The sequence below is a fragment of the Zalophus californianus genome, chromosome 3 (genome assembly GCF_009762305.2).
Source record: "Zalophus californianus isolate mZalCal1 chromosome 3, mZalCal1.pri.v2, whole genome shotgun sequence".
Classification (NCBI taxonomy): domain Eukaryota; kingdom Metazoa; phylum Chordata; class Mammalia; order Carnivora; family Otariidae; genus Zalophus; species Zalophus californianus.
The window spans coordinates 99,219,313-99,244,071 of NC_045597.1; the positions used below are offsets into that span (position 1 = coordinate 99,219,313).

At 34.0% G+C, this 24,759-nt stretch overlaps 1 protein-coding gene across 3 annotated transcripts in view; it reads left to right on the forward strand.

Moving 5' to 3' along the window:
* The window catches only part of SLC35F5 (solute carrier family 35 member F5), a 37,814-nt gene that overhangs the window by 11,252 nt on the left and 1,803 nt on the right, over positions 1-24,759 (forward strand). For 2 of the 3 annotated variants that reach the window (XM_027589720.2, XM_027589718.1), the window contains 9 exons: positions 114-304; positions 4,727-4,808; positions 5,457-5,544; positions 8,481-8,545; positions 10,716-10,820; positions 13,995-14,154; positions 18,335-18,425; positions 22,644-22,798; positions 23,512-23,605. In XM_027589720.2, the coding sequence (XP_027445521.1) occupies positions 114-304; positions 4,727-4,808; positions 5,457-5,544; positions 8,481-8,545; positions 10,716-10,820; positions 13,995-14,154; positions 18,335-18,425; positions 22,644-22,798; positions 23,512-23,587 (1,013 nt within the window). In that variant the 3' untranslated portion in view covers positions 23,588-23,605. The remainder of the gene's footprint in view (positions 1-113; positions 305-4,726; positions 4,809-5,456; positions 5,545-8,480; positions 8,546-10,715; positions 10,821-13,994; positions 14,155-18,334; positions 18,426-22,643; positions 22,799-23,511; positions 23,606-24,759) is intronic. The other variant, XM_027589719.1, reaches the window with a different exon arrangement.

Below are 24,759 nucleotides of genomic sequence, written 5' to 3' on the forward strand. Positions count from 1 at the left end.
ATATGTGGATTAAAGAATATGCATTTATCATTTATGAGTAAATTAAAACTTGTGACTTTCATTGGATGTGAGGGGACATGTTAATGATTTTGTATTATACTTTTCCTTTTAAGCTCCCAAAAAGTCTCGTGTAAGGTTCAGTAATATCATGGAGATTCGGCAGCTTCCATCAAGCCATGCATTGGAAGCTAAGTTGTCTCGCATGTCATATCCTACTGTGAAAGAACAAGAATCCTTATTCAAAACTGTGGGGAAACTTACTGCAACTCAAGTAGCAAAAATAAGCTTTTTTTTTTGCTTCGTGGTAGGTCTTCTCTTTATTAAATGTTTAGAACTTGAATTTTAAGACAATATACATGCCAGCAGTATCCTATTGAAACGTAACACTGTTAGGTTGCTTAATTAACTTTAAAACTCAGCTATCTGGCATCATTGGGGACTTTGAGTATCAAAGTCAATAAATGCTTATCATACCTCAAAGAATTAAATCAATACTATAACACAACAACTACTTATACATGTATATTCAGAATTTGGCATTGCTTCACAGTCAGGATAATTAATAGTTATTTTACACTATTATATATACAAAGGCTAGTAAATATCCAGATAAGAGTTTACTGTATGCATTGATTTTGTCAAATAAGTGGTTTTGTAGTTGTATAGTAAATTTGTGTAAATGTGGTCAAATATTTTAGCAAGTACTCATATAAACATTTCTACAGAATTTCTTGTATTATTTTTAATAGCTTTTCTATTATATTAATAAAGAAACTGAAAAATGTGCCAAAGATTTCACATAGAATAATCATATAGCAAATACTATTTTGGAATAAGCTAGAATTAGACTTGTCTGAATTAGTGAAAACTGAAGTTTAGAATTTGATAATTTCGGGGCTCTTTCCTGTATATGTCATTGGGAGTAGCCTAATCCAAGGTTGTTTAGTATGGGCCTTTAAGATTTAAATTTATACTGAGCTTTTTTAAACACCAGGTAATGCAGTGCTAATGTCAGTATCATTCGCCTGATTATAAGATTTTTTTACTTCACAGTTTTGCCTCATTGCAGAGCCCATTTTTCTCCATCCTCTTCCTGAATAACATCTAGTTGAGTGATACCTTAATTAATATATTCACCAATACAAATCAAAAAATCATTGTGAGTTATGATAATTACATATGTACTAAAATTAAAGACATACATTTGGATTATGCTGTTAATTATTTTTTCTGTTTGCTTGTTTTAAATGAATGTAAGGCAAGACTAAGATTTATCATATGTTACTTAATTTTCAAATGACACTTGAGGTGAAGAATAATAAAAACATCTATATAGTAAAAGTTAAAAACAAAGGGGAAAGATAAGAGATTAAACAGGTAGTGTGTGTGTGGGGGGGGGGTGGAAAGAAGCCGGCTGTGGAATGGGATGATTATATCAGGAACTCTCCGATTTAAAGAAAGAAAGCTACTTCTAATGAGCACACAATTCATCTTTAGATAAATTGGTAAAAGGAAAGGCAAAAAGGAAAACTTCCTGAATTATACAGCTTATTGTCTATTAAAAGGAAATATTTCCCTTCATTAGATAAAGCAAACTTTTTTCCCAACTCACAACTCGAGAGAATGTGTTACATAAATACATTACATAGGTACTATTCCATATAGCGTGCTGATTTACAGATACGTATGTGCATACAAAAAACCTTTTAAAAATTGTGGTAAAATATACATGCTATAAAATTTGCCATTTTAACCTTTTTTTTTCATTTTAACCATTTTTAAGTGTATAGTTAAGTGACATTAGGTACATTCACACTGTTGGGCAACCACCTATCAACAGAACATTTTTCATCCTGCAAAACTGAAATTCTATATCCATTAAATGACTCCCCTTTCTCACCTCCCCCAGCCTCTGACAACCACCATTCTACTTTCTGTCTCTGTGAATCTGACTACTCTTAAGTACCTCTTATGAGTGGAATCATATACTGTTTTTCCTTTTTTTTTTTAAGATTTTATTTATTTGTCAGCATGCACAAGCAGGGGGAAGTGGTAGGCAGAGCAGGCAGAGGGAGAAGCAGGCTCTCTGCTGAGCAGGGGCCTCGAAGCGGGGCTGGATCCCAGGATCAGGACCTGAGCCAAAGACAGACATGTCACTGTACAGATATACCACATTTTGTTTATCTATTCATTGTTGGTCTGCACTTGGGTGCTTCCACCTTCAGTAGTCTTTAAAAAAAAAAAAAAAAAAACCTTTAGTAAGTTACAAGAGTAGAAAACTATATTAGTCTTTAGTAAAGGCATTTCTGTAGAAAGTCAGAGTAGTATAGTCCAGGTATATAGCTTTTTGGAAACCTAACTTAAGAGTGATAAGCGTTGATAAGGTTTAGAACAGTGCTGTTCAATAGAAATATAATATGAGCCTCAAATGCAGGTATCATATGTGTTTTTTAACTTTCTACAATTAGAAAAAAACTTTTAATTACATTTTTAAAATTTTTAAAAGAGAAATCAAGAGAAACAAGTGAAATTAATTTTAATACTGTGTTTTTATTTAACCCACTGTATGAAAGATATTTTGATATGTTATCAATACAAAAATTATTGATGAGATAGTTTATATTTTTTAGTACCAAATATTCTAAGCATTTTATTTTCTATTTTAGTTTCCATTTCATTTCAATTTCAGTTTTTATTTCAATTTTAGTTGCTAAACATTTCAATTCAGACTAGTCACATTTCAGTTCTTCAGTAGCTACATGGGGCTAGTGGCTAGTGATTGTACAGTGCAGGGCAGAGGAGTTAATAATTCCTGTATTTGTCAGTCCTCCTTGAATATCTTTTGTCTCATTAGCACTTACGATATTTTAATTTTTCTCTGTAGAATATAATTTAGGTCATACAGTGTTTACCTAGAATTTTTTTATGATAAATTTAAAATTACCACTCATGAAATAATGAAATATATAAATTATTTTTGAAAGATTATTTATTAGTAAGTGGTTGTCCTCAACTGTGGAATAATGAAGGGAAACATTGTAAGGTTAATTTTTATTGGAAGGTAATTTAGATAGGTCTTCTTTTGTAATGAGAGTGCCTTGGGTTTGAGAACCAGAGAATGGGGAGAGGTGCAGTACAGAAAGGTTTTTCTAGAAAGAGTTTCTAGCTAATGATGATTTCTTAGGATTTTTGAATGTCTGCTACCTGAATGATCTGTCTTTATTTCTTTATTGTGCATTAGCAGAAACCAGTGGAGATTGTTTAGAAAATGAGCACAGTATTTATGTGTTAACGTGGTAAGGAAAATGGGTCAAGAAAGCTAATTATCACCCTATAAGTATTGTCTGGTCTTGAAGATAGAGCTCCAAAAGATAATTAAGAGCAGAATATTCTTTTTTCTAGTACTTCATATATGTTTGATATTGCTCATCTTAGCAATTGCTACCTCATTTTCTTGTTTAGAAAGTCCAGGGAAATTATCTAGGAAGTAGGAGGACTACAGACGGCATCAAAATCACTTTGCCCTAGTTTTACTCTGGCTTTCATCTTGGGTACAGTGTAGACTAAATGGAGTCTACTAAACTCAGTTATCTGCTATCTTCCAGCAGTGTTCTGAGCATATGTCTTTGTTGCTTCGTTGAAGTGTAAATGCTAATTATAGTACTCACTTAACTACAAGTTCTGAGAGAGATCAAGAGATGTCCCTGTCTTAAGTCCCTGCCCTATTCTTCAGTGGAATATGATTATGTTTAAGTAACAGTGATGCCAAGAACAGTTAGATAAGCAGTTAATTTATTTTTATGGAGCCAGCAGTCTGCTTCTTAGTGTGTATATTAGTGACACTCATGCACATATGCACCAGGAGACATGCAGTAAAATGTTCACAGTAGCATTGTTTGAAATAGTCCAAAAGGATCCATCAACAGAAAAATGGATGAGTTGTGGTAATATGTTTTAGATATCTGATAGCAGTGAAAATATATGAATTTTGGAACCTCTCTCATACACACACACACCAGGCTTCATCAAAAAGAGGGCTTATTTCTTTTTCATTAAATCGTATTAGGCACAGTATTGAGAATATAAGAATATCCTAGCCTAGATGAGCAAAAGAAAAAAAATCCTTATCATTGGAAAACTTCCTTTAATTATATCCAGTTATGAGAACTCTGTATTATATCTCCAAACTGAGAATCAGAGAAACAATCATAATTAGCCAGCAAAATCACATTTTTCATTGGACACTTTTAAATTTCCGAAACGATTATGTCCTTTTATATATCAGTCTACCTAGCTTGCTATTTTGATCCATCCCCATAGGTGTGATCTTGTTCAATAGATTTCTCATCATGCTGTGTTCATCTGTACATATTTTAATATTTGAGAATTTCCCCAAATTTAAATTTGGTTTAGATAAACTTTAATAGAATGCTAGAAATGTTTGGATAAAGCAAATTTTAAAGTTGATTTGGTATTCAGTCTTACTCTCATTTTTTAAAAAACTGAATGCTAATTTTAACCAACTGTTGTTAATTTCTTAAGCGAAATTGAATAGCAAAGATCTTAGATCTAATTATAAATGCCCTCTTTTTAGGTCTGTGATTTTTCAATAGAAAGCAACTTTTAAAAGTTCTTAAATATTTAGGGGGGGAAGGAGGGGCCTATAAATTATGACAGATATAAGCAGGTCATTCATTAGGTTTCACTTTGTTTTCTTTTTCTTTAGTGGTTTCTGGCAAATTTGTCATATCAAGAAGCACTTTCAGACACACAAGTTGCTATAGTTAATATTTTGTCCTCAACTTCTGGTAAGAAATTTGTCTTCAAAATCTACATTATAAATTGAAATCTATTTCTTTTTTATATATATGTATATATGTATACACACACACACGCGCATATATATATATATATATATATACACACACATATACACACTTTTATCTTATTACAAATTATTACATTCATTCTAATGTACGTTAGTGTATTGTAACTACATAATATTTGTAGTTTTATGCTGTGGTATTGTGCTATTTATATTCCTTTTATTTTATGGTATATTTTTATATAACAACATTGAGGTTTTATAGGCTGGTTCTTTGTATTATAGTCATTCCTTTCACATTTTTTCTGAAGATCTTTTTCTAGACCCTTTGGCTAAATGTAATTGCTTATTTCAGAACCATAATTTACCCTATGAAAGATATTTATTTTAATATTGAATCATCTTCCAAATCTGGGAGAGGAGAAATATTTTTGAAGCTGTAAAAACAACTTGAGCACACATGCTTGATTATGATGAGGTCATAATGTTATTCTGAGTGCTCAATTTCACTGTCTTATTAGTTTAAAGTAAACGGGGCTATACTTAATCTGTATTGTTAAAATAAGCATTGGTTTTAGTTTAAAGGCTGTTTTTGACAGTATTTAACCTGATGTATCTTTTTTCCTTATAGGACTTTTTACCTTAATTCTTGCTGCAATGTTTCCAAGTAACAGTGGAGATAGATTCACTCTTTCTAAACTATTAGCTGTAATTTTAAGGTAAGAATATAGCATAATAGCTAGTTAATTCTGTTTAAAATTTTTCTGGTAGTGACATAGGATAGTTTATATTATAGTATACTGTATAGGCAGAGAAAGATAAGGATAAAAAAAGGTTTTATATGGACAGCATGCTGCTCAGCCTGTGTCACATCCTTAACTAGTTTTCTAAATGTTCCTGGGGGGAGTAACTGGAAGGATCCCAAGGCAGCTTTGGCTCCCATTCATGGGAGGACAGACGGTATAATACTATGTATTGTACTGATGCTTACATTTAACTTAATGTGGCGACTTAATCCTCATTACCTCCAAGTCCCTATTTCCTTTTCCTAAAACAAGTCCGTTTTTTGTTTTGGTTTTGGGTTTTACTTCTACTTCTGGACATCACACATGCAGTCTTCTCTGATTGGCTCAGCCTCAAGTGATCTTTCAGTTATTTTCTGTATAAATCATTTGGCAACTTTGCATTACTGTATAACATTAGTATTGTCAATAACTGTATTTAAGTCTTTTATTTTTTTGTAACTTTGTATTTGTCATGTCTTTTCTGTGGATTATAAACCTTTAAAGGCCAGGACCTTGTTTTATACTTATTTGTGCCACCAACAGTCTAGCCTAGGGCTTTGCTTACCAACAATACCCAAAAAAGATGTGTCGGTTTGATAAAGCTGTTGTTTTTACTGAGAAAAAATTAGAAATCAGAGAAGGTAGTAGAATGATTTAATGGAGAGAATAATGTTTCTTAGCTGCCAGAACTGGGTTTGAATCAGAGCTTTGTTCTTTGTTTCTGTCAGTTCCCTTAAACTCTCTGAGAGGGGTTTTTAATGAGAAAATGATGATAGTATCTACTTTCCAGCCTTGTTTTAAAGTTTGGAGGGAATGTATATTAAAAATGATTATCATGGGGACTGAGGTACTCTTATTATGATGTGTTTTTCCTTTATAGATATAACCATGGTAGTTTCCAGATGTAGGCCGGTTGACCAACTAATTTACTATTTAGTTTTTATGACCACTAGAAGTTTCTTATATTGCATGATTGACTAATTGTTTTAGCCAAACATATTTTTGTATTGGGGAAATATATTTGTATCGGGGAAGTAAATGAGGTTTTATTCAACTTTATTCAGAATTCATGCAAATTTTTAACTTCTCTTTGTACTATATTAATAAGTTTTAAAAAAGAAGGAAATACTTATAAAATGTTAAACTTGTAAATATTTTGACAGAGTTCATTAAAGTAGATCTAGAACAGGGGTCAGTGGACTAAGATTAGCTAGCTTCCTAATTTTTTAAAGTTTTATTGGAATATAGCCACTCTCACTTGTTAGTATATTATCTATGGCTACTTAAGCACCATAATGACAGTTCAGTTGCAACAGAGACTATATGGTCTGCAAGCCTAAAATGCTTACTATTTGTTCCTTTAAGGAAGTTTGCTTGACCTGTGTTCTAGAAAAATTATTACTTAGAATTTTTTTGTGTATTTATTACATGTTCTTAATACTATCTTGAACATTGTTTTATACTTTGTTTTGAAATAACCTTATACAATGAGATTCAGTTTCTGAGGTATAAAAACAATTTGACATAGCAAAAATCTTGAAGGAAATCTTCTTAAAAGCTAAAAAGTCTCACTTCAAGAGACAGGGTACTCTCCATCTAAACTACCTGGAATTCAATCCTGCCTCCATGATTACTAGTTTTGCAATTTGGGGCAAATTTCTTGCCTCTTTCCTCACCTGTAAATTGGGAATACTAGTAAGATTTGTCTCAAAGGATTCTTATGAGGATTAAATGTGTTAAAACTTTAAAAGTGCTTGGAACAGTGTCTGGTGTATAATAGGTGCTCAATATATTTAGTCATTGTGATTATTATTATCTAAATGAAATTGAAACCTCTAGTTTCTGGTATGTTGTGGGTGCTCAATAAATAATAGCTTTAACTATTATTTATTTAAATAGAATTTAAACAATGATTGTTTAACAGAAAATTATAATATTTAATTGAGACACATGAATACTTAATGTAAGGACTAGATTTGACTTATGATATAATTCCATAAGGTAAAAAAATTTTTTTTCATATTCTCCTATGTCACTTAGTTTTTTGGATCACTAGGTGAAAGAATTAGACTGGCTTTTAAAAAAATTAACACTATTTTATCTGCTTTAAAAATATGTACAATTACAAGATGCATAGAAATAGAAAGACAGTATAAGCTCCCTGAGAACAGGAACCACATCTGTTTTGTTTGCAGCTGTAACAGTGCTTAGCTCAATAAATAATAACTTAAAAATTTTTTTTCAATAAATAACAGTTGAGTGAATGAATGATCTCTGATTTCTCTACATCTTTAATTCAGTCTTTTTTTCATCCATTAATTAATCATTTAAACATTTAAGGAGAGTTTTATTGCTAATTTAGGTTTTATTGGTAGGCAAGAGTTAGTGCTCTTGCTAGGTGTGTATGGATATACCATATGTATATCTTCAAAAAAAAAATTTGGAAGAGGGCTGACAAGTTGGTTACTTCCTTAACTGAAAAGCAGTAGGTAGCATAGGAGGTAAAAATACTTACCTAGAAGCAGACTGGCAAAGTTTCAGTCCCAGCTATGTGATTTTGGTCAAGTTACTTTGTATGTTTGTGTATTAGTTTTCTCAGGTGTAAAATGGTAATGGTAGTAGCAATAATACCTTTATTATAATAAGGTAATTTGTACATTTCGTGAGAATTAAGTGAATACAAGTATAGCACTTATACTGTCCCATTAATACTGTTAGATATTAATTAAATCACTAAATTCTTTGGGAATTGTAGTTTTCCCCAGTTTTGAAAGTAGTCTAGATCACTTGTAAATAATTTTTATCTTTATTATTAGCCCTTTTTAAGGAGTGTATTGTTTTGCTCATCAGTAATCCTATTATTCCCATAGCATTGGCGGTGTTGTGCTGGTGAACTTATCAGGGTCTGAAAAATCTGCTGGAAGAGATACAATAGGTAAGTATGTGTCTCTGCATTCTTTCTGTTAAGGGTATACAAGAAAGTTTTGTGCATGTCATTATTTGTGTCCTTGTGTGCATGTGTGTGCACACACACACACGGAGGGCGGGCACTAATGGGGTCTTTTTTTAACTTTTCCTCTGGAAATAATGTAAAAAATTTCAAAAATAGTTCATAGAATTCTCATATAGCCTTCACTCAGATTCTCTGCTATGTACATAACTGCAGTGTAGTTATAAAAGTCAGGAATTAACATTGATTATATGTATATGTGTGTGTGTATATATATATATATATATATATATATATATATATATATTTAGAGAGGGAGAGAGACAGGGCCCGGGAAGGGACAGAGGGAGAGAATCTTAGTCAGGCTCCATGCCCCGTGCTGAGCCTGATGTGGGCTTAGTTTCATAACCCTAAGATCCTGACCTGAGGCGAAATCAAGTCACCATTTAACCGACTAAGCTACCCAGGCACCCCAACATTGATTATGATTAAATTATCTAGTTTGTATGTATATCCTTTTCACATCTCACAATTCTTCCCACTAATGTTCTTTTTCTGGTGCAGCATCACTTGTTGCCTTTAGTTTTCATCTCCTTAGTTTTCTTTAATCTGGAACTGTCCCTCAGTCTTTTTTGTTGTTGGTCTTTTATAACCTTAACACTTTTGAAGGATATGGTTGTTTTGTGGCATGTTCCTCACTTTTGCTTTGTCTGATACTTCCTTATGGTAAAATTTATGTTATGTATTTTTGGTAAGAATGCCATGCAAGTGATATTAGAAGTGTCCTGATCAATACATCATATCAGAAGGCACATAGTATTGTCCCGTTACTAGTGACTAGTTAATTTTAAGTTGGTGTCTGCCAGGTTGCTCCAGTGTAAAGTTATTAATTTTTTTCTTTGTAAGTAATATGCATCTTGTGGGGAGATACTTTGAGACTATACAAATACCCTGTTTCTGTTATATTTGCACCCACTAATTTTGTGATTCACTCATGTTTCTTACCTGAACCATTTACTGTTATGGTGAACATTCAGTTTTGATCCATTGTTTAGATTAAACAATAACAAAGATAATCAGGGAACCCAGCTTAATGGCTTCCCTCGGGATACTTCGTTTAGATATTTGAAGTTCATTGAATGGAGAGGTGCTTTCTAAACCATCCCTGGTCACTGCCCAGTGAGCCATGCCTTGAACTGTATCACCTCTTTCTCACCCAGAGCAGCTTTATTATGTGTAAAACAAAACATGTATTTGTTGTATATGTGTGAGAATTTATTGGCAGGCTTTCTTTTTGCTTTTTGAAAATGTTTTAGAATAATTTTTTAAAATAGATTTAATAAAACATTGGACTTTTGGATAATAAGTATTAAATGTGGTCACTTGGCAGACAGCACATTAATTCAGCTGTTTTTAAAGGCTTACTGAAATGTTTTTGAGAATGAGTTAATACATTAAGAGAACCAGTATTTATTATGCCTATACTACAAACCCTGTATTATGCTAGATATTTTAGAACATTAAAAAGTATAAGTAATGTGTTTGCAGTTTTCAAGGAGTTCTTGATTTTAATCATTATATGAGATTTACAAAATGAAACCAGTAGAGAATAAATAATACTATAATTAACCATGTAAGTATTAAATGGTCTAAAATAGAAGACAAGGAGGATGGAAACAGTGGAGGAGGAAGAGGATGCTTTGTGGCAGAAGGGGGAACTTTAACTGGGCCTTGGAGACGGTAGTGGAATATATAATAAAGATGATAGGTCACAGTGGGGAGGACTGTATAAGCAATGGTGTAGGGATGGAAAGAAATACTGTTAGGCCAGACGGTGTCAGGTGCCAAATTGTTTATGTAGGGGAAAATATGAAGTAGCATTTCAAAATTAAAAGCCAAAGTGTTACTTATATGAGTTTTAATATTATAACATGCATGTTTGGCTAGATCATTGGATGTTTTTGCATGGGTTTGTTCACTCTTTAAACACTCTTTAAACGTCCTATACTCCTGGAGGACATGGGAGGGGGTGGGATCTACTTTTATCTCTTCATATTTATGTACTTCTTGAAGTCACATCTGACACATAGATTTTAAATAGTGTGTGTTGAATGAGTTAATGAACAAATGATTTAACTCATGTTGATTTTTACAGGTTCCATTTGGTCTCTTGTTGGAGCCATGCTCTATGCTGTCTATATTGTTATGATTAAGAGAAAAGTAGACAGAGAAGATAAGTTGGATATTCCAATGTTCTTTGGTAAGAATATATTTACCTGTGAGGCCACTTTCTTTGAATGTTAACTTAGGGTTTTGTTTTTGGAGGGAATAAGGAAGCCTTTCTCTCCTTCTCCTTATGATTCTTTAAAACCGTCAGATTTTAGAGATTGTGAAGTCCAGTCAGTGTTTTCTCATACCTTGCCCTGCATGATTGTGTACCTCGGAAGGAATGCTGGTTTCCTCGGTGTGAGGTCAAGAAAGAAATTCCTCCTAGTGCCTTTTTTGCATTCATGTCTTTAGCCTGTGAATCAGATATTTTCTTCATTGATATGATAGAATTATGCTATTATAAGCATTGAGAGTATACGTGTTGTATTACACGTTTTGCTATTTTTGAATTGTTAGAAGCATAGGATTGGAGAAACTGCTCCCAAATGATATGTATAATACTATTCTAGTCTGTGTACTGTTCATTAAAACTCATGGGCCATTTAAAGGCTTTCCATTTGCATTTAAGATATAGACTCTTTTATGATACAGATTTTCAAATTACCCAATTGTAGTTTCTGGCATCAGTTCTTAATTTTGGTAAATAAAATACCTGATACGATTTATAAGCTCTTCCTTGCCTGATATCAGCTCAGTAAACAACTTGTGCTCTCTGTTGGATATCTGTAGATGTCTTCCAAAAGATACCTGTGTATCAATGGATAAAAAAGCATGGTGATGAAAGTTCAATGTGCAGCTAATAGGGAATCAGGAGACCAGGAATATGGCTGTTCTGATTTCATTGATTTCATACTCATCTGCAAAATGAGCAAATTGGACTAGATGAGTAACTTTCAAAGTGATTTGCAGAGGATCCTGGGAAGGGTGGGAAGAGGTGGAGTTGCATGCGTGGTTCTGGTTCTTGGAGTCCTTTCCTGCTTCAGCTGGAACAGCTCTGTTTTGTGGGGCTTTTGCATTATAATTTGTAGAAAAGATTTTTCTGCTAAAAAAAAAGTTTGAATATCTTCACTTAAAGATTAACAGAAACAAAACATTTGGAAAGCTGCCAGACCAAGTGATCACTCAAGTTTAAGTATGGAATTCAATTAATATACCTTAAATACGAAGGTAATTTTAGTGATGTCTTATTTTAGAGTCATAGGAAATTCCACTTGGAATGGAATGAAATGCTAATATTTTTTGAGTGTTTGGTTTTTTTTTTTTTAAGATTGGCAGTTTTCAGGAAAAATTGTTCAGTTTACTGTTACTACAGTACACGCAGACATGTAACTTAATTGGTCTTCTTCATATATGATGTAAGACAGTATTGATTTGATGTGGGCTTTACAATAGGCAGGACTAGAAAAGTTAGGATTGGGTTGTGGAGGGTTCTTTAGGCATGGGGATAGAGCAGAGCATAACAGGGAACAGTGTGTAGGTCTATGTGATTGGACTGGAGGCTCACTTTATGGAAGAACAGGAGGATATGCAGGCCAGATTCTGAAGGATCTGGAGAATAGGTGGAAGCAATTGGGACCTTTGTCTTTAGGTCCAAAGGTTGTTAATTTATGTGGGATTCCGTAGACTATATTCGTAGATATAGTCCAGGGACCCCAAACTAGATTTGGTTTTTGGTAATGCCAAATTTTGGTGTTTTAATTACAACTTTTTAATGTTGTGTAAGCTTTTCAGGTCATGAGTCCCTTTTGTATGTGTCATTTTATTGGTTTTTTTTTTTTTTTATCACTAGATGTCTTAAATTGGGTATCCCAGAAGCAGGATATGAGACAGGGATTTCTTATGGGTGATTTATTGAGGGGCAATCTGCAGGGAATACTGACAAGGGAGTAAGAAAAGCAGGATGGAGAAGGGGAAAGAACCATGTGGGCTCATGTATAATTGAGGTTTGGCCCAGTTCATGGCATGTCAGGAGCAGGAAGTGGAGGGGGCTGGTGAAGGAGCAGGTAATGTCTAGGTACCCCTCAGAGACCTTCTGGCCTTGAGCCATTAGGATTTCAGCCATGAGAGTGGCCTTGTGCATCCTTCATGGGTTAGTTGTGGGCTGTAGAGGGTGGGAACTTCATGGGAAAGGCAAGCTTGTTTGCTCTCCAAGACAGTTCTTCAGAGACAGTGGGTGGCTATAAGTCTTTAGCAGCAGATAGGGAGCGGATGCTCCAATCCTATTAAGATTTAACTAGGCATCCTAAATTCTAGTTTATTATTTAGCAACAAATATAAAATATGTATTTACTGTAATTTAACTTTCTTTTAAGAAAGCTCTATAGTTACCTAATGGATCTGTGATGTTCAACTGTATAGGAAGTGCAATAAAAATTACTATAAAATTGTAAATTTTTCCTTTGTAGTCTTTGTATTCACACGTAGTAATATGTAACCTTATATTTCTTTAATAATAATAGCAGCTTACCTTTACTAACTTTTTATGCCAGGTACTGTGCTATATTTTATAAGTGTTTCATCTGATTTTCCCAGTAATCTATTTAAGTATGATTTTACAGTTATGGATTGGAAAACTGAGGCTTAAAAGAGGTTTCACATCTTGTGTAAGATTTACAGTACTAGTGAATGGTGGAGCTGGGATTGGAACTCAGGGCAGTCAGACTGCAGAGCACACATTTTTGACCACTAAATGTTATAGCCTTCCTTTACAGATAGTCTATATGACTCCTATGTTGAGCTATTTGTGTATGTATGTTATCTCACCAGTTAGCTTATGAGCACCTGGAAGGCAAGAACCAAGAATGTATCTGGTTTGGAAACTTCCTCCATTATTCCCAGCAATACCACAGGCGCTTTAAACATAAATATGAGTTGAATCAGAGAGCAGACTCTCTACTTCCTCATAATTAATTTAGGCTGCATATCCATACACACAGATATACCAGTTATTTCTTAAAGTTTGAAGACACTAACTTATTAGTAGCTAAGGTTAACAACCTTTCCTTTTGAATTAAGTAGTTTATTCCATAGTAGTTGCTCCGTGCAGTGTAAATAGTTGAACTTTGAAGACTCAGTGACCACCAGTTGCTAGTACAGTGTTCTCTGTTGAGCTATCTATACATCTGACTGAAAGAAACAGAAGTTCCAGTTAAGGAAACCTGTTGGAACGCTTTGTGCAAGATCTAATGTTTTCTAATTATAGAGTTATAAGTTTGAAAAATTTAAATCTCAATTACTAACTGTTGTCTCTTTTATACATATTTAGGTTTTGTAGGTCTGTTTAATCTGCTGCTCTTATGGCCAGGTTTCTTTTTACTTCATTATACTGGATTTGAGGACTTTGAGTTTCCCAATAAAGTAGTATTGATGTGCATTATCATTAATGGCCTTATTGGAACAGTTCTCTCAGAGTTCCTGTGGTTGTGGTATGTACTGTTTATTACCCTATGATTTATTAGATACCCGTTCATGGACTTTTGGTTAGTTAAAGCGTTTATATTTCTTCTGTCTTCTGATGGCTCCTTCTGTGCACCTTCCCCCCCCCCACACACACACTTCACACTATTTTAATAACTCCACTAGAGCAGGAACTTTGTGTTTTAACATCTGTGCACTGATTGTATAGACTAATACCTTACACATAGAAGGAGCTCAATAAGTATTTGTTGAATAAATATTTGAATGAATGGATGCATATAAATGATCTTAAATTATAGAAGTGTTTTAAAAGTAGATGTTATATAAATGAAAGGTGTCATTATCTAATGGAGGTTTATATTCTAAATATGAATAACATGAGTTCTGAGTGAGAATCTAGGGAACTTAAGAGACTTTGGAATGTTTGGTTGTTCATAGACTTTTTTTTGTTTTATTTATTCTTAGGACTTTTCATATAAGTGAGCCAGATATGTAACCCTAAACCCTGATTAATTTGAGATGTTAACGTGCTTTGAAATGTTATATCAAATATGTTGATATGTGGTAATGACCCTAAAATAGTTTGAAGACAATATCATGTATGGAATTTAAGAAATCTTTCAAATACAGTGCTTGATACTTAGTCATGTTTCTGTCTAACAGGAACCGAAAAAAAACCCACAAATTGTACTTAAACTCCTAAATGGATTTTATGATATGCCAATTAAGACTACTGACTAGTTTTCCCTTGCAAAAGACTGAGTAGCCCTTTCCATGAAGACTTCCTTAATGCTCTACCTGTACTTTTCGCCCTCCTCAATTAAGGAAATTTCTCTGTTTTCTTCATATTCTTCCACACTTACTCCCTTTCATGTAGTACTTAAAGATATACTTTATTTTGCAGTTAATTTATGTACTTAAATTTCTTTGCTGATCTAAAACTCTTTGATATCAGAATCCGTTTGCTCATTCATTCTTCCATCTTTCATTATGTATATTTTAGGTGCTCAGTTTTTTTAAGCAAAGAGTTGCATATTTTATTTTCTATATTAATATGTATCATATACTCTCTCTCATCCTGTTGCTTCTTTACTATCAATTCTGGTATTCCTTTTGTTCTCATTTCTCTTGCCTCTCCCTACTCTTGGTTCTGAACAGATAGAACTACTTACTGGTAGTTTTTTGATTGAACTCTTGAATCATGAGGGATTGTTGATATTCAACCATTTTTTACTACAATTATGTACTCACTGTATTTTAATACAGGTTCATGTTTTCTAGGAACTTTAGTTTAAATTAGACAATTTCAAGGCAAATTAATATATTTGAAAGCAATTATTAAATTTTTCTTTGGATGTTAGACTAGAGAAGGGTTTATTATGATGCGTATGACATTAAGACTCATAGTAAACCGGGACTGTGTCACTACAAATATTAAAATGCTCATTCTTTATTGAGAGCTACAGTTTTAATTAAACATATACAGTAGAGAGTTTTACTATGTTTAGCAGAATTTAATGTAGGCTTTAGGGAATGATCAAGTAGGAGTTGTGACATGTAATCCCTCTGTGTGAGCTTTTTTAGTTTGCTCCCTTGAAAACTTTCCATTTAAATAAATAATAACATGTTTTGGAATTTTTTTAATTTAATTTTTTGAGAATGAAAAGAATAGTATATACAAAACTATACAAAAGGGTATACAACGAAAAGGAAGTCTTATCTCTCTTTCACTTTAAATCTCTGTTCCTTTTTCCCAGAGGCAACCATTATTAACTTCTAAACCTTCTACAAAATTTTCTATACATGCAAAAGTGTATATCAGTCTCCTAATCCATCCCCAATTTGTCTTATTTTTAACACACAAATGGGAACATACTATGGATATTGTTTTGTACTTGTTTTTTTTCACTGATTGTTTTGTAAATCTTTACATATCAGCACTTAGGCTCAATTCATTTTTTAAAGCCTGTGTAGTGTTCTGGTATATTATGTTCCAATCCATTATGTGACATACTGGGTAGAACATAATGTGTTTTACCCGTTCCTTATTGATAGACATTTTAAGTTTCCAGTTCTTTGCTTTGTAAAGAAAATAGCATTGAATATTCTCCTATATATATCTTTGCATGTATATGTAAGTGTTCTGTAGGTTAAATGCGCACAGAGTCAGTCATAAGGACTTTACATTTTGATAGAGAATTGCAGTATCATTCCCCATGGAGGGAACACAACTTATATTCCCAACTGTGTATATGAGTATGTATTGTAGAATAGTTAAATTGGACACTTGTAGTCCTATATTATGATAAATCCATCCTTACCTAAGATGGATTTTTCAGGACCTCAAGAAGGTTTATTTTTCAGATATACTTTGACACTCAAGTGATTAAGAGTACTAATGGTGACAGCTCAGTAGCAGTAAATCAGTCAGTAATGAAACAAACATATCCCTTAAATTCTGGGTGTTCTTGGCAACAAAACAAGTGTAAGAAGCATATCTCTATATATTTTACATCTTTTTAAATCATAAGAAAATACACATTTAAATCAGAAGCTATAATCTGCATGTAGGACGATTCCCTTTTTTGCTGGGGGGGGATCAGGGCTATTGTATGTTTACCTATAAAAAGTACAGGAAATTTAAGCATACATAATCCAAGTGCTGAGTAGTAAGCTACAGATTTCAAAGTGTGGTTGTGAGCTTTCTTTGTAAATTAAAGATGTGTAGTTTGTCACTCATTGTTTATTTAAAAAAAATTTGAGGTGCACTATTAAACCCATATACTGTACCATTTGTATAGATGTTGAATGATAGCACCTAGTTCTCTTGTCTCAGCATTTCCTAAAGTGTGTCCCTGAAATGATAATAGATGACAAAAGGATTCAACCATCACCTAAATTGGGAAAAGCTGGTGTAAGTCAAACAGTTTTCTTCTTAATACCTTGTTTCAGACTCTTCATGATTGTACTTTGTGTTATAAATCTCTAAGAACATACGCCACATTAAAAAAAAATTGACCTCCTGAACTGTCTTTTCACAGAGCAGCTCATGTAGTAGGAACCACTAACGCTTGAGTTCTCTTTACTGTACTGATAAGAACTAATGGTACAGTCTCTGTTGAATATGTTGAGTGACACTTTATTGAGAGATAGGCTCTTTTATTGCAGGACAGTATTAATTCTGTCATACACCGAGCTAGAATTTACTAGTCTAGAATTTCCATGGGTCTGTAGTCCTTATTATATACATTTTGGTTTTATCTTGGCTTATAATTTCTTTCCTTCCTTCTTCCCTCCCTCCCTTCCTCCTTTCCTTCTTTCCTTTCTTCCTTCCTTCCTCTGCCTGCAGTGTGGGGCTCAGACTCATGACCCTGAGAACAAGAGTGTCATGCTCTACTGACAGAGCCAGCCAGGCACCCCTTTTTTCTTTTTATACACTCAAATTATTAGTCTGTATAAATGGCTTATCTATTTGGTATAATGCTTCCTTTCGTTTTTTTCCTTCAACTAAATAAAATGTGCAGAATGATATTTCAGAATTTGATACCAACATTGATAGGTCAAGGTGAAAATAAAATGAAGAACTTAGGTTTTGGTTAGGACAATTGCTAGAAAAAAGGAAAGCAACAAGGAAGTATCCTTAAAACATTTTCAGTTCTTTTCAATGCTAAGCCAAACGAAAGGAGCAACACAGATCTGAAGACTATTTTAGTTTTCATGAGGGTAAGATATTTTTGCTTTGGTGACAGACTCGTAAGTTGGCTTATCACTTTCTTAAAAGTCTGTTTTGTGAAGTATTGTCCTGCAGTTTAATAAAGCTATTTTCTTTGTTAGCTAAGTATCATCACAAAACTTTAAGAACTCTTTTGACAGTTTTATAAAAAATATTAATGAAATAGAAGCTGTACATCTGAAGTTGATTAATATCTGTAAGTATATCTTGAAAATAGCATAAGTGTGTGTGTGTGTATATATATATATACACACACAAAGTACTTGGACAGTTTTATTCTTACATATTTGGATTTTTTATATTTGAAGGTGAACTTTAAGAATCATCATAGTTACTTTTGTGTCTCAGTCTGTCCTAAGCTTTTGTCTTTACTCCTGATCTTTCATGCCTGTATTTTCTTTGGTTGCTTTACTTTTTTAATATGGAAATGTATATTTTCTTTTTTTCCTTTTTAGGGGCTGCTTTCTTACCTCATCATTGATAGGCACACTTGCACTAAGCCTTACAATACCTCTGTCCATAATAGCTGACATGTGTATGCAAAAGGTAAGGCAAACTGTTTATTAGATATTTCAGATGAATTTTTTTTTGAGAGAGCATGTGCAAGAGAGCATGAGTGGGGGGAGGGGCAGAGGGAGAGAGAGAAAATCTCAAGCAGACTCCCCGCTGAGAGTGGAGCCCCATGTGGGGCTTGATCTCATGATACTGATGACGTGACCTGAGCTGAAATCAAAAGTCAGACACTTAACCAACTGAGTCACCCAGGCACCCCTATTTTAGATGAATTTTTAAAATGGAGATAATGAAAGTTAGGGCATGTGATTAAATTATAAGCAGTACAACCATGAATAATAGTTGATGCCTGCTCTGCCTCTCTAAGGTGCTTTACTATATAGATATATCAAAAGTACCAAAGAAATGAATAATCTCTTACATTTTTAACTTTTCTTTTTTTTTTTTTTCTTAATTTCTAAGTTAAGGACAGTATCTTTATATGTAGTTCTCCAGTTTTGGAGCTGATTATTCCACATTTCATTGGTAAGTCAGTGGTATAGAATAGGGGATGGGATATATTTTATTATTTAAGTAGTGGTGGTTTGATTTCTAGGATAAATTCCAAAGATTCCTTAATACTGTGATACTATTACAGATATGAGCAACATAGGAATAATGTTTCTTAGCAAATGCTCGTTTCTGTCTGGACTTGGGAGGGCAGGTGCTCTGTCCCTCTTCTATGATATCCTGGTCTGGATGCAGGGATTTTTTTTTTTAAGATTTTATTTATTTATTTGACAGAAGGAGACACAGCGCGAGAAGGAACACAAGCAGGGGGAGTGGGAGAGGGAGAAGCAGGCTTCCCGCGCAGCAGGGAGCCCAATGTGGGGCTCGATCCCAGGACCCTGGGATCATGACCTGAGCCGAAGGCAGATGCTTAGCGACTGAGCCACCCAGGTGCCCCAAAGATGCAGGGATTTTTATGATAAACATTGGCAATGATAACATCATGGAAAAGAGAATCCCTCCCCACAGCATGAAGGGAGGAGTTTTTTTAGTGCTTCTGGGGTTAACAGAGAAAAGAGTCATCCCATATATACAGTACTAAAAGATGTAGTCACTTATCACACAGTTCAAAGTTTACAAACTTTTGAGTTTTTGTTTTGTTTTTTTAAGAGAGAGAAATAGTACGAGCGGGGAGGGGCAGAGGGAGAGAAAGAGAATCTTAAGCAGGCTCCACGCCCACCTGGAGCCTGACACAGGGCTTGATCTCAACACGGGGCTCAGTGACACAACCCTGAGATCATGATCTGAGCCAAAATCAAGAGTCGGATGCTTAACTGACTGACCCACCCAGGCTCCCCTGAACTCCCAAGTATTAAATAACAAAATGGTATGTGGGTGTATGTGTGTATGTGGTTTGGTTTAATAAAATTTTGAAGAGGAAATACTTGAAAGCCCAAAGGCTTATAATATGTAGAAGTTATAATCAGATTTTTAAAGCGATTTTTCTTTAGATCTTTGTGCAGTTCTTAGGATAAAGGCAAAGTAGTCTAAGTGATATGTATTCTCTTTACTTAAAAAACAGTTCTGTGCTGGTATTTACTTTGTTTCATGGCTCAGTAAATTCTTATTTATTTGTCATGGTTAAAAACAGAGAGCTTCTCCTTAATTGAGAATTATCTTGTGTACCATACATTTTCAAAGAATGTGAACATTATAAATGGACATAACACTAAAGTTACACGTCATTAGATTCTTTACAGATTTGAATAATATTCAGGTGCTCCCACATCTCAGGATCTTGAATATCAATCAAACTTGCTCTAGTGAAACTGGAAAAGTGTTGTTGTTAGAGGATTTTGGTAGACTGCTATGTAAATTAATGTTTCTGTACTATATTTTGAAAACATCAGCTTTTGCAGATTTGAAAAATAAAAATTGAAAGTTAATTTTAGGATTTTTTTTAAACTGTCACAGGGGATCTAATTTTATTAAATGATTATGTAATTTGTTTAATCAAATATTTTAAGATAGGGCAAAACACAAGAAAAGGGAAAATGAAAATAAGTAAATGATTGAATAATTACAAAAACGTAACTAGGCCTTTCTCTATTGTCTTCACATCTAGAATTAGACAACCAGTTAAATGAGTCAGAGGTGGGCCTTTGGTGGGTGGGAATTGAGGGTAGGAAGATACCTTCTGGGAAAAGTGACAGGGTGTGCCCCAGAGCTGTAATAGAAACAGGAGAGGGGCACCTGGGTGGCTCAGTCAATCTAGCAGCTGCCTTTGGCTCAGGTCATGATCCTAGGGTCCTGGGATCCAGCCTGGCGTCGGGGTCCCTGCTTAGCTCCCTTTCTCTCTGCTCCTCCCCTCTGCTCCTGCTCTCTGTCCCTGTCTCTGTCTCTGTCTCTGTCTCTTTCTTTCAAATAAACCAGGTGAAAAAAACAAAAAACAGGAGAAATCTACTTTCATGGGGTTTTTTGATTCTAATAGCCTACTGTATTTATATATAGTTTCTAAAATTTTAGCAGTTATCAATATCTTTTATCGTGCCTGAAATAAATTGTTAACCTATTTAATATAATTGATATTTTGTGTGATAGGAAGCATCTCTGATTATATTCAGATTTATATTCAGATATATTCAGGTTTTAGATATTTTTTGTAATGTAGACAATATTTTAATAAATGTCTTCATTTTGAAAAATTGTCTTCATAGCTTGTTGGAAATCCAATTAGACGTTTTTTATTATGTGGCAACATAAATAACTGCATTGTTACAGGTGAACTTTAACAGTCAACTAGGGAGGGTTTTACCTACCTTTACAAAGTTTGCTTTTACTCAGTTATAAAGTAGGGTTTTAGTTGAATATTCATGAAGCCACTCTTACCAACTATATCTGCATTTTTAACTCTCATTAGTCATAGTTTTAATACTTTTTCTGGTCTTGGGTGCACTTTAAGTGCATCGTGGCTTTTCTTGATTATATATATATTCTGGCACATATTCCCAGAATATGTTATACCCGTAATTTGATAACAATGTGAAGGGTTTTTAGTTTCTCTTACTAACTGCTCTTTCCTGGGTCTTAGACTGACAGCCTGTGTGTGTATCATACAAGCAGGACATGCATGTTACAAGTTGTCAGTGATTATTCTTATGTTAGGCATTTGAGTCCCTCATAAAAATATTCTCTTAAAACCCCTTTACTCTGACTAATGGTGCTGTGAAATAGAGTAGCACCCACCAGAGGGAGTCTTGCCTGTGATTCTAAACCTCACTTTTTTTAACACTTAAAGAGGGCAAAAACAGTTTTTCTTTCCTATTTTAAAGATAGGAGTTACTATTTTTATCATTATTTGAAAGCAGATCACACCAGTGGGTTGCAGTAAGTCTCAATCCGTGCAGTCTTCTTTGACAATTGTTTTTGATCTTTGCTGAACCTAGATGGTAAAGGTAAACTCATAAAAGGAAAGAATGATTTTTTTCTTCACCTTATGGCATCTCATTATTTTTAATTTTCTTCCTGATAAAATGATGGATTTTGATGATATCTGAGGGGCTCCTCACCACTGGGGTTCTGCTTGCTGCTTGTCTTCTCTGGCTCACATTACTTAATAAAAGTAGTCCTGTTTGTCATCTTTATTTTACTTAGCATGATTTCCTTTTGAAATTTTTCATTTGTTACTACAGAAACAAACTAGTTTTAAGAGTCAGGATTAGAATTTGTTGCAAATTGTTAATAAAAGGTTTGCAAAAATTACACTTAAGAGTTTATCTGTTTTTGGTGCTGTCTTCAGGAAGGAACTGTAATATATCACAGCATATCACAGCATGTTGTAACATATTTTTTAAAAATGTGAGTTTTTGAAGGTGACTTTAGAAACTGAAGTGGGGAGGATCTACTTGAGAGTCAGCAGTAATCAGTAAAGAAAAACTGGGCATTGTGATGTGGAAGACAAAGCTTAACGTTTTGTAATTCTGCTCTCAGATGTACTACACCTAATAAATGAAAAGCATGCCTTCTGGCTTTCCTTTAGGCCTTTTCCTAAGCAAGATGTATTTTGGTAATGTAAGCACGTGGAATCATACATTGAAGTTCTGAATCCTCATATTTGATAATAACATAATAATATACTGTCAGTGCTTAGTATTCTCAGTGTTTTAACTTATTCCTGCAGATTCTCACAAATGGAAAACTTACATAAAGGAGAAAATTGTCTTAATAATTGTGGGTTGTTTTGTTTTTCTCTTTTATTTTTAGGTGCAGTTTTCTTGGTTATTTTTTGCAGGCGCTATCCCTGTATTTTTTTCATTTTTTATTGTGACTCTCTTATGCCATTATAATAATTGGGATCCTGTGATGGTGGGAATCAGAAGAATTTTTGCCTTTATATGCAGAAAACATCGAATTCAGAGGTAGGTTTGGTTCCAATATAAGTTTTAAAAAATATATTCCTTGCTAAATAAACTGGAAATCATACGCTGGCCTAATTTTTAGACATTTTGTGAAGAAATAATAAAAGATTATAATTTGTATGTGTACTATGCCAGGTAAAATAAGTTGTTCAGATCCTTTGGGTGGTAAAACAACTACTTAAAAATGTTTTGATTTATAGGTAAAACTAAGTGCTTACTGTTTTGCTGTAATGAATTTAAATGTTGAAAACTTTCACTGGTGTGAATAAAATTTATAATAAAATATGATAACACTGCCTCAAATCTTTTTCAATTTCTTTCTTTTTGAAAAGATTTTTATTTTTATATTCTATTATAAAAAGAACTTGAGGGCGCCTGGGTGGCTCAGTTGGTTGGGCGACTGCCTTCGGCTCAGGTCATGATCCTCGAGTCCCGGGATTGAGTCCCGCATCAGGCTCCCTGCTCGGCAGGGAGTCTGCTTCTCCCTCTGACCCTCTTCCCTCTCGTGCTCTCTATCTCTCATTCTCTCTCTCTCAAATAATAAATAAAATCTTTAAAAAAAAAAAAAAGAACTTGGGGCAAGTTGTTGGGAAATCTTGCCCTAATCTTAGTTCTGACCTCAGAGATTCAGACAATGGAATAGATAATTTTTAAGGGCTCCTTTCAGTTCTAAAGCTTTCCTTAACTATTGTCTTAATTTTTTTTTTTTTAAGGGTTCCAGAAGACAGTGAACAGTGCGAGAGTCTGATTCCTATGCACGGTGTTTCTCAGGAGGATGGAGCTAGTTAGCTGTTGTCTGTAGTCCAGGTTTGTATGTTAACTAGCATTAGTATTGAATAAGGTTCTTTATTCCTGTAATGATCAAATACAGAATTGGTTTTTCCTAATTAGCTTTTTCAGGGGCAGTATAGTCTAGAGGGTAAGGGACAAGCTCTAGAGTCACACTGCCTGGGTTCCAATTCTAGCTTCTCCCTGTACTAGCTGTGTGATCTTATGCAAGGTTATTAACCTGTCTGTTTTCTTATTTGTGAAATGGGATTACAGTAGTCCCTCTCTTAAGCTTATAGGAAGTATTAAATGCTTGGTAAGTTTAAACTGTGTGCAGATGAAATGATGCCAAGTTTAACTATTACTTTTATTCATGCTAAGAATCATCATTTTATGTAATGATACATTTTAGAAAAATATTTTTCCCCTAGTATAAAAGTAAAAGATGTATTATTTTGGTGTATTTCCAGTCTTTTTCCTATATATATGTGTCTGTGTTTTCCATAACTAACATAGTGGATATCCTGATTCTTTGTGTTTTTTCACTTAATGTTTCAAGAACATTTCCTCATTCTTAAAAAATTTTAAGAAATATTATCTTTTATATTTATGACATGACAAATGAGTACATGATATTTTATCTTTCACTGAATGAATGCTTGAAATACATCCAACATATATTTTTGGCATGTATAAAAGTGGTTATGTATTCATTTAGAGTGAGAGAGCACAGTAAATTACTGAAATTCGAGAGATTCAGGTCCTTTTATATTGAAATGTTTCCTGATAGCAACTGAGCTTCCCTTCCTCACCTAGAACATTGAACAACTCCTGTCGACTCCTTGCACTCAAATTGGTCTTTGAGTCTTAAGTGTCACTGTCTTCATGGCAAATTCACCTCTAACCTAGGGCTAATTGTCTTGGTTCTGGGTTTCTTTGGTCATTTTTTATTCTAGCGTTTATTGTTATGATGGTTATACGTGCACATAGTTCAGAGAGTAGAATTCTACAGATTTTTTGTACAAAGCATCTGCCACCTGCCCCGCACTGCCTGTCCTGCTTCAGTTCTTGTCCTACTCTGAGGAAGCACTTTAAACTCTCAGCTGTTTTGATCCCTGCCGCCCCCCCCTTTAGGCATCATCAGTCGATTTTCCCACTTTGGTAGATGAGAATAGATTACTTTCAAGTTTCTC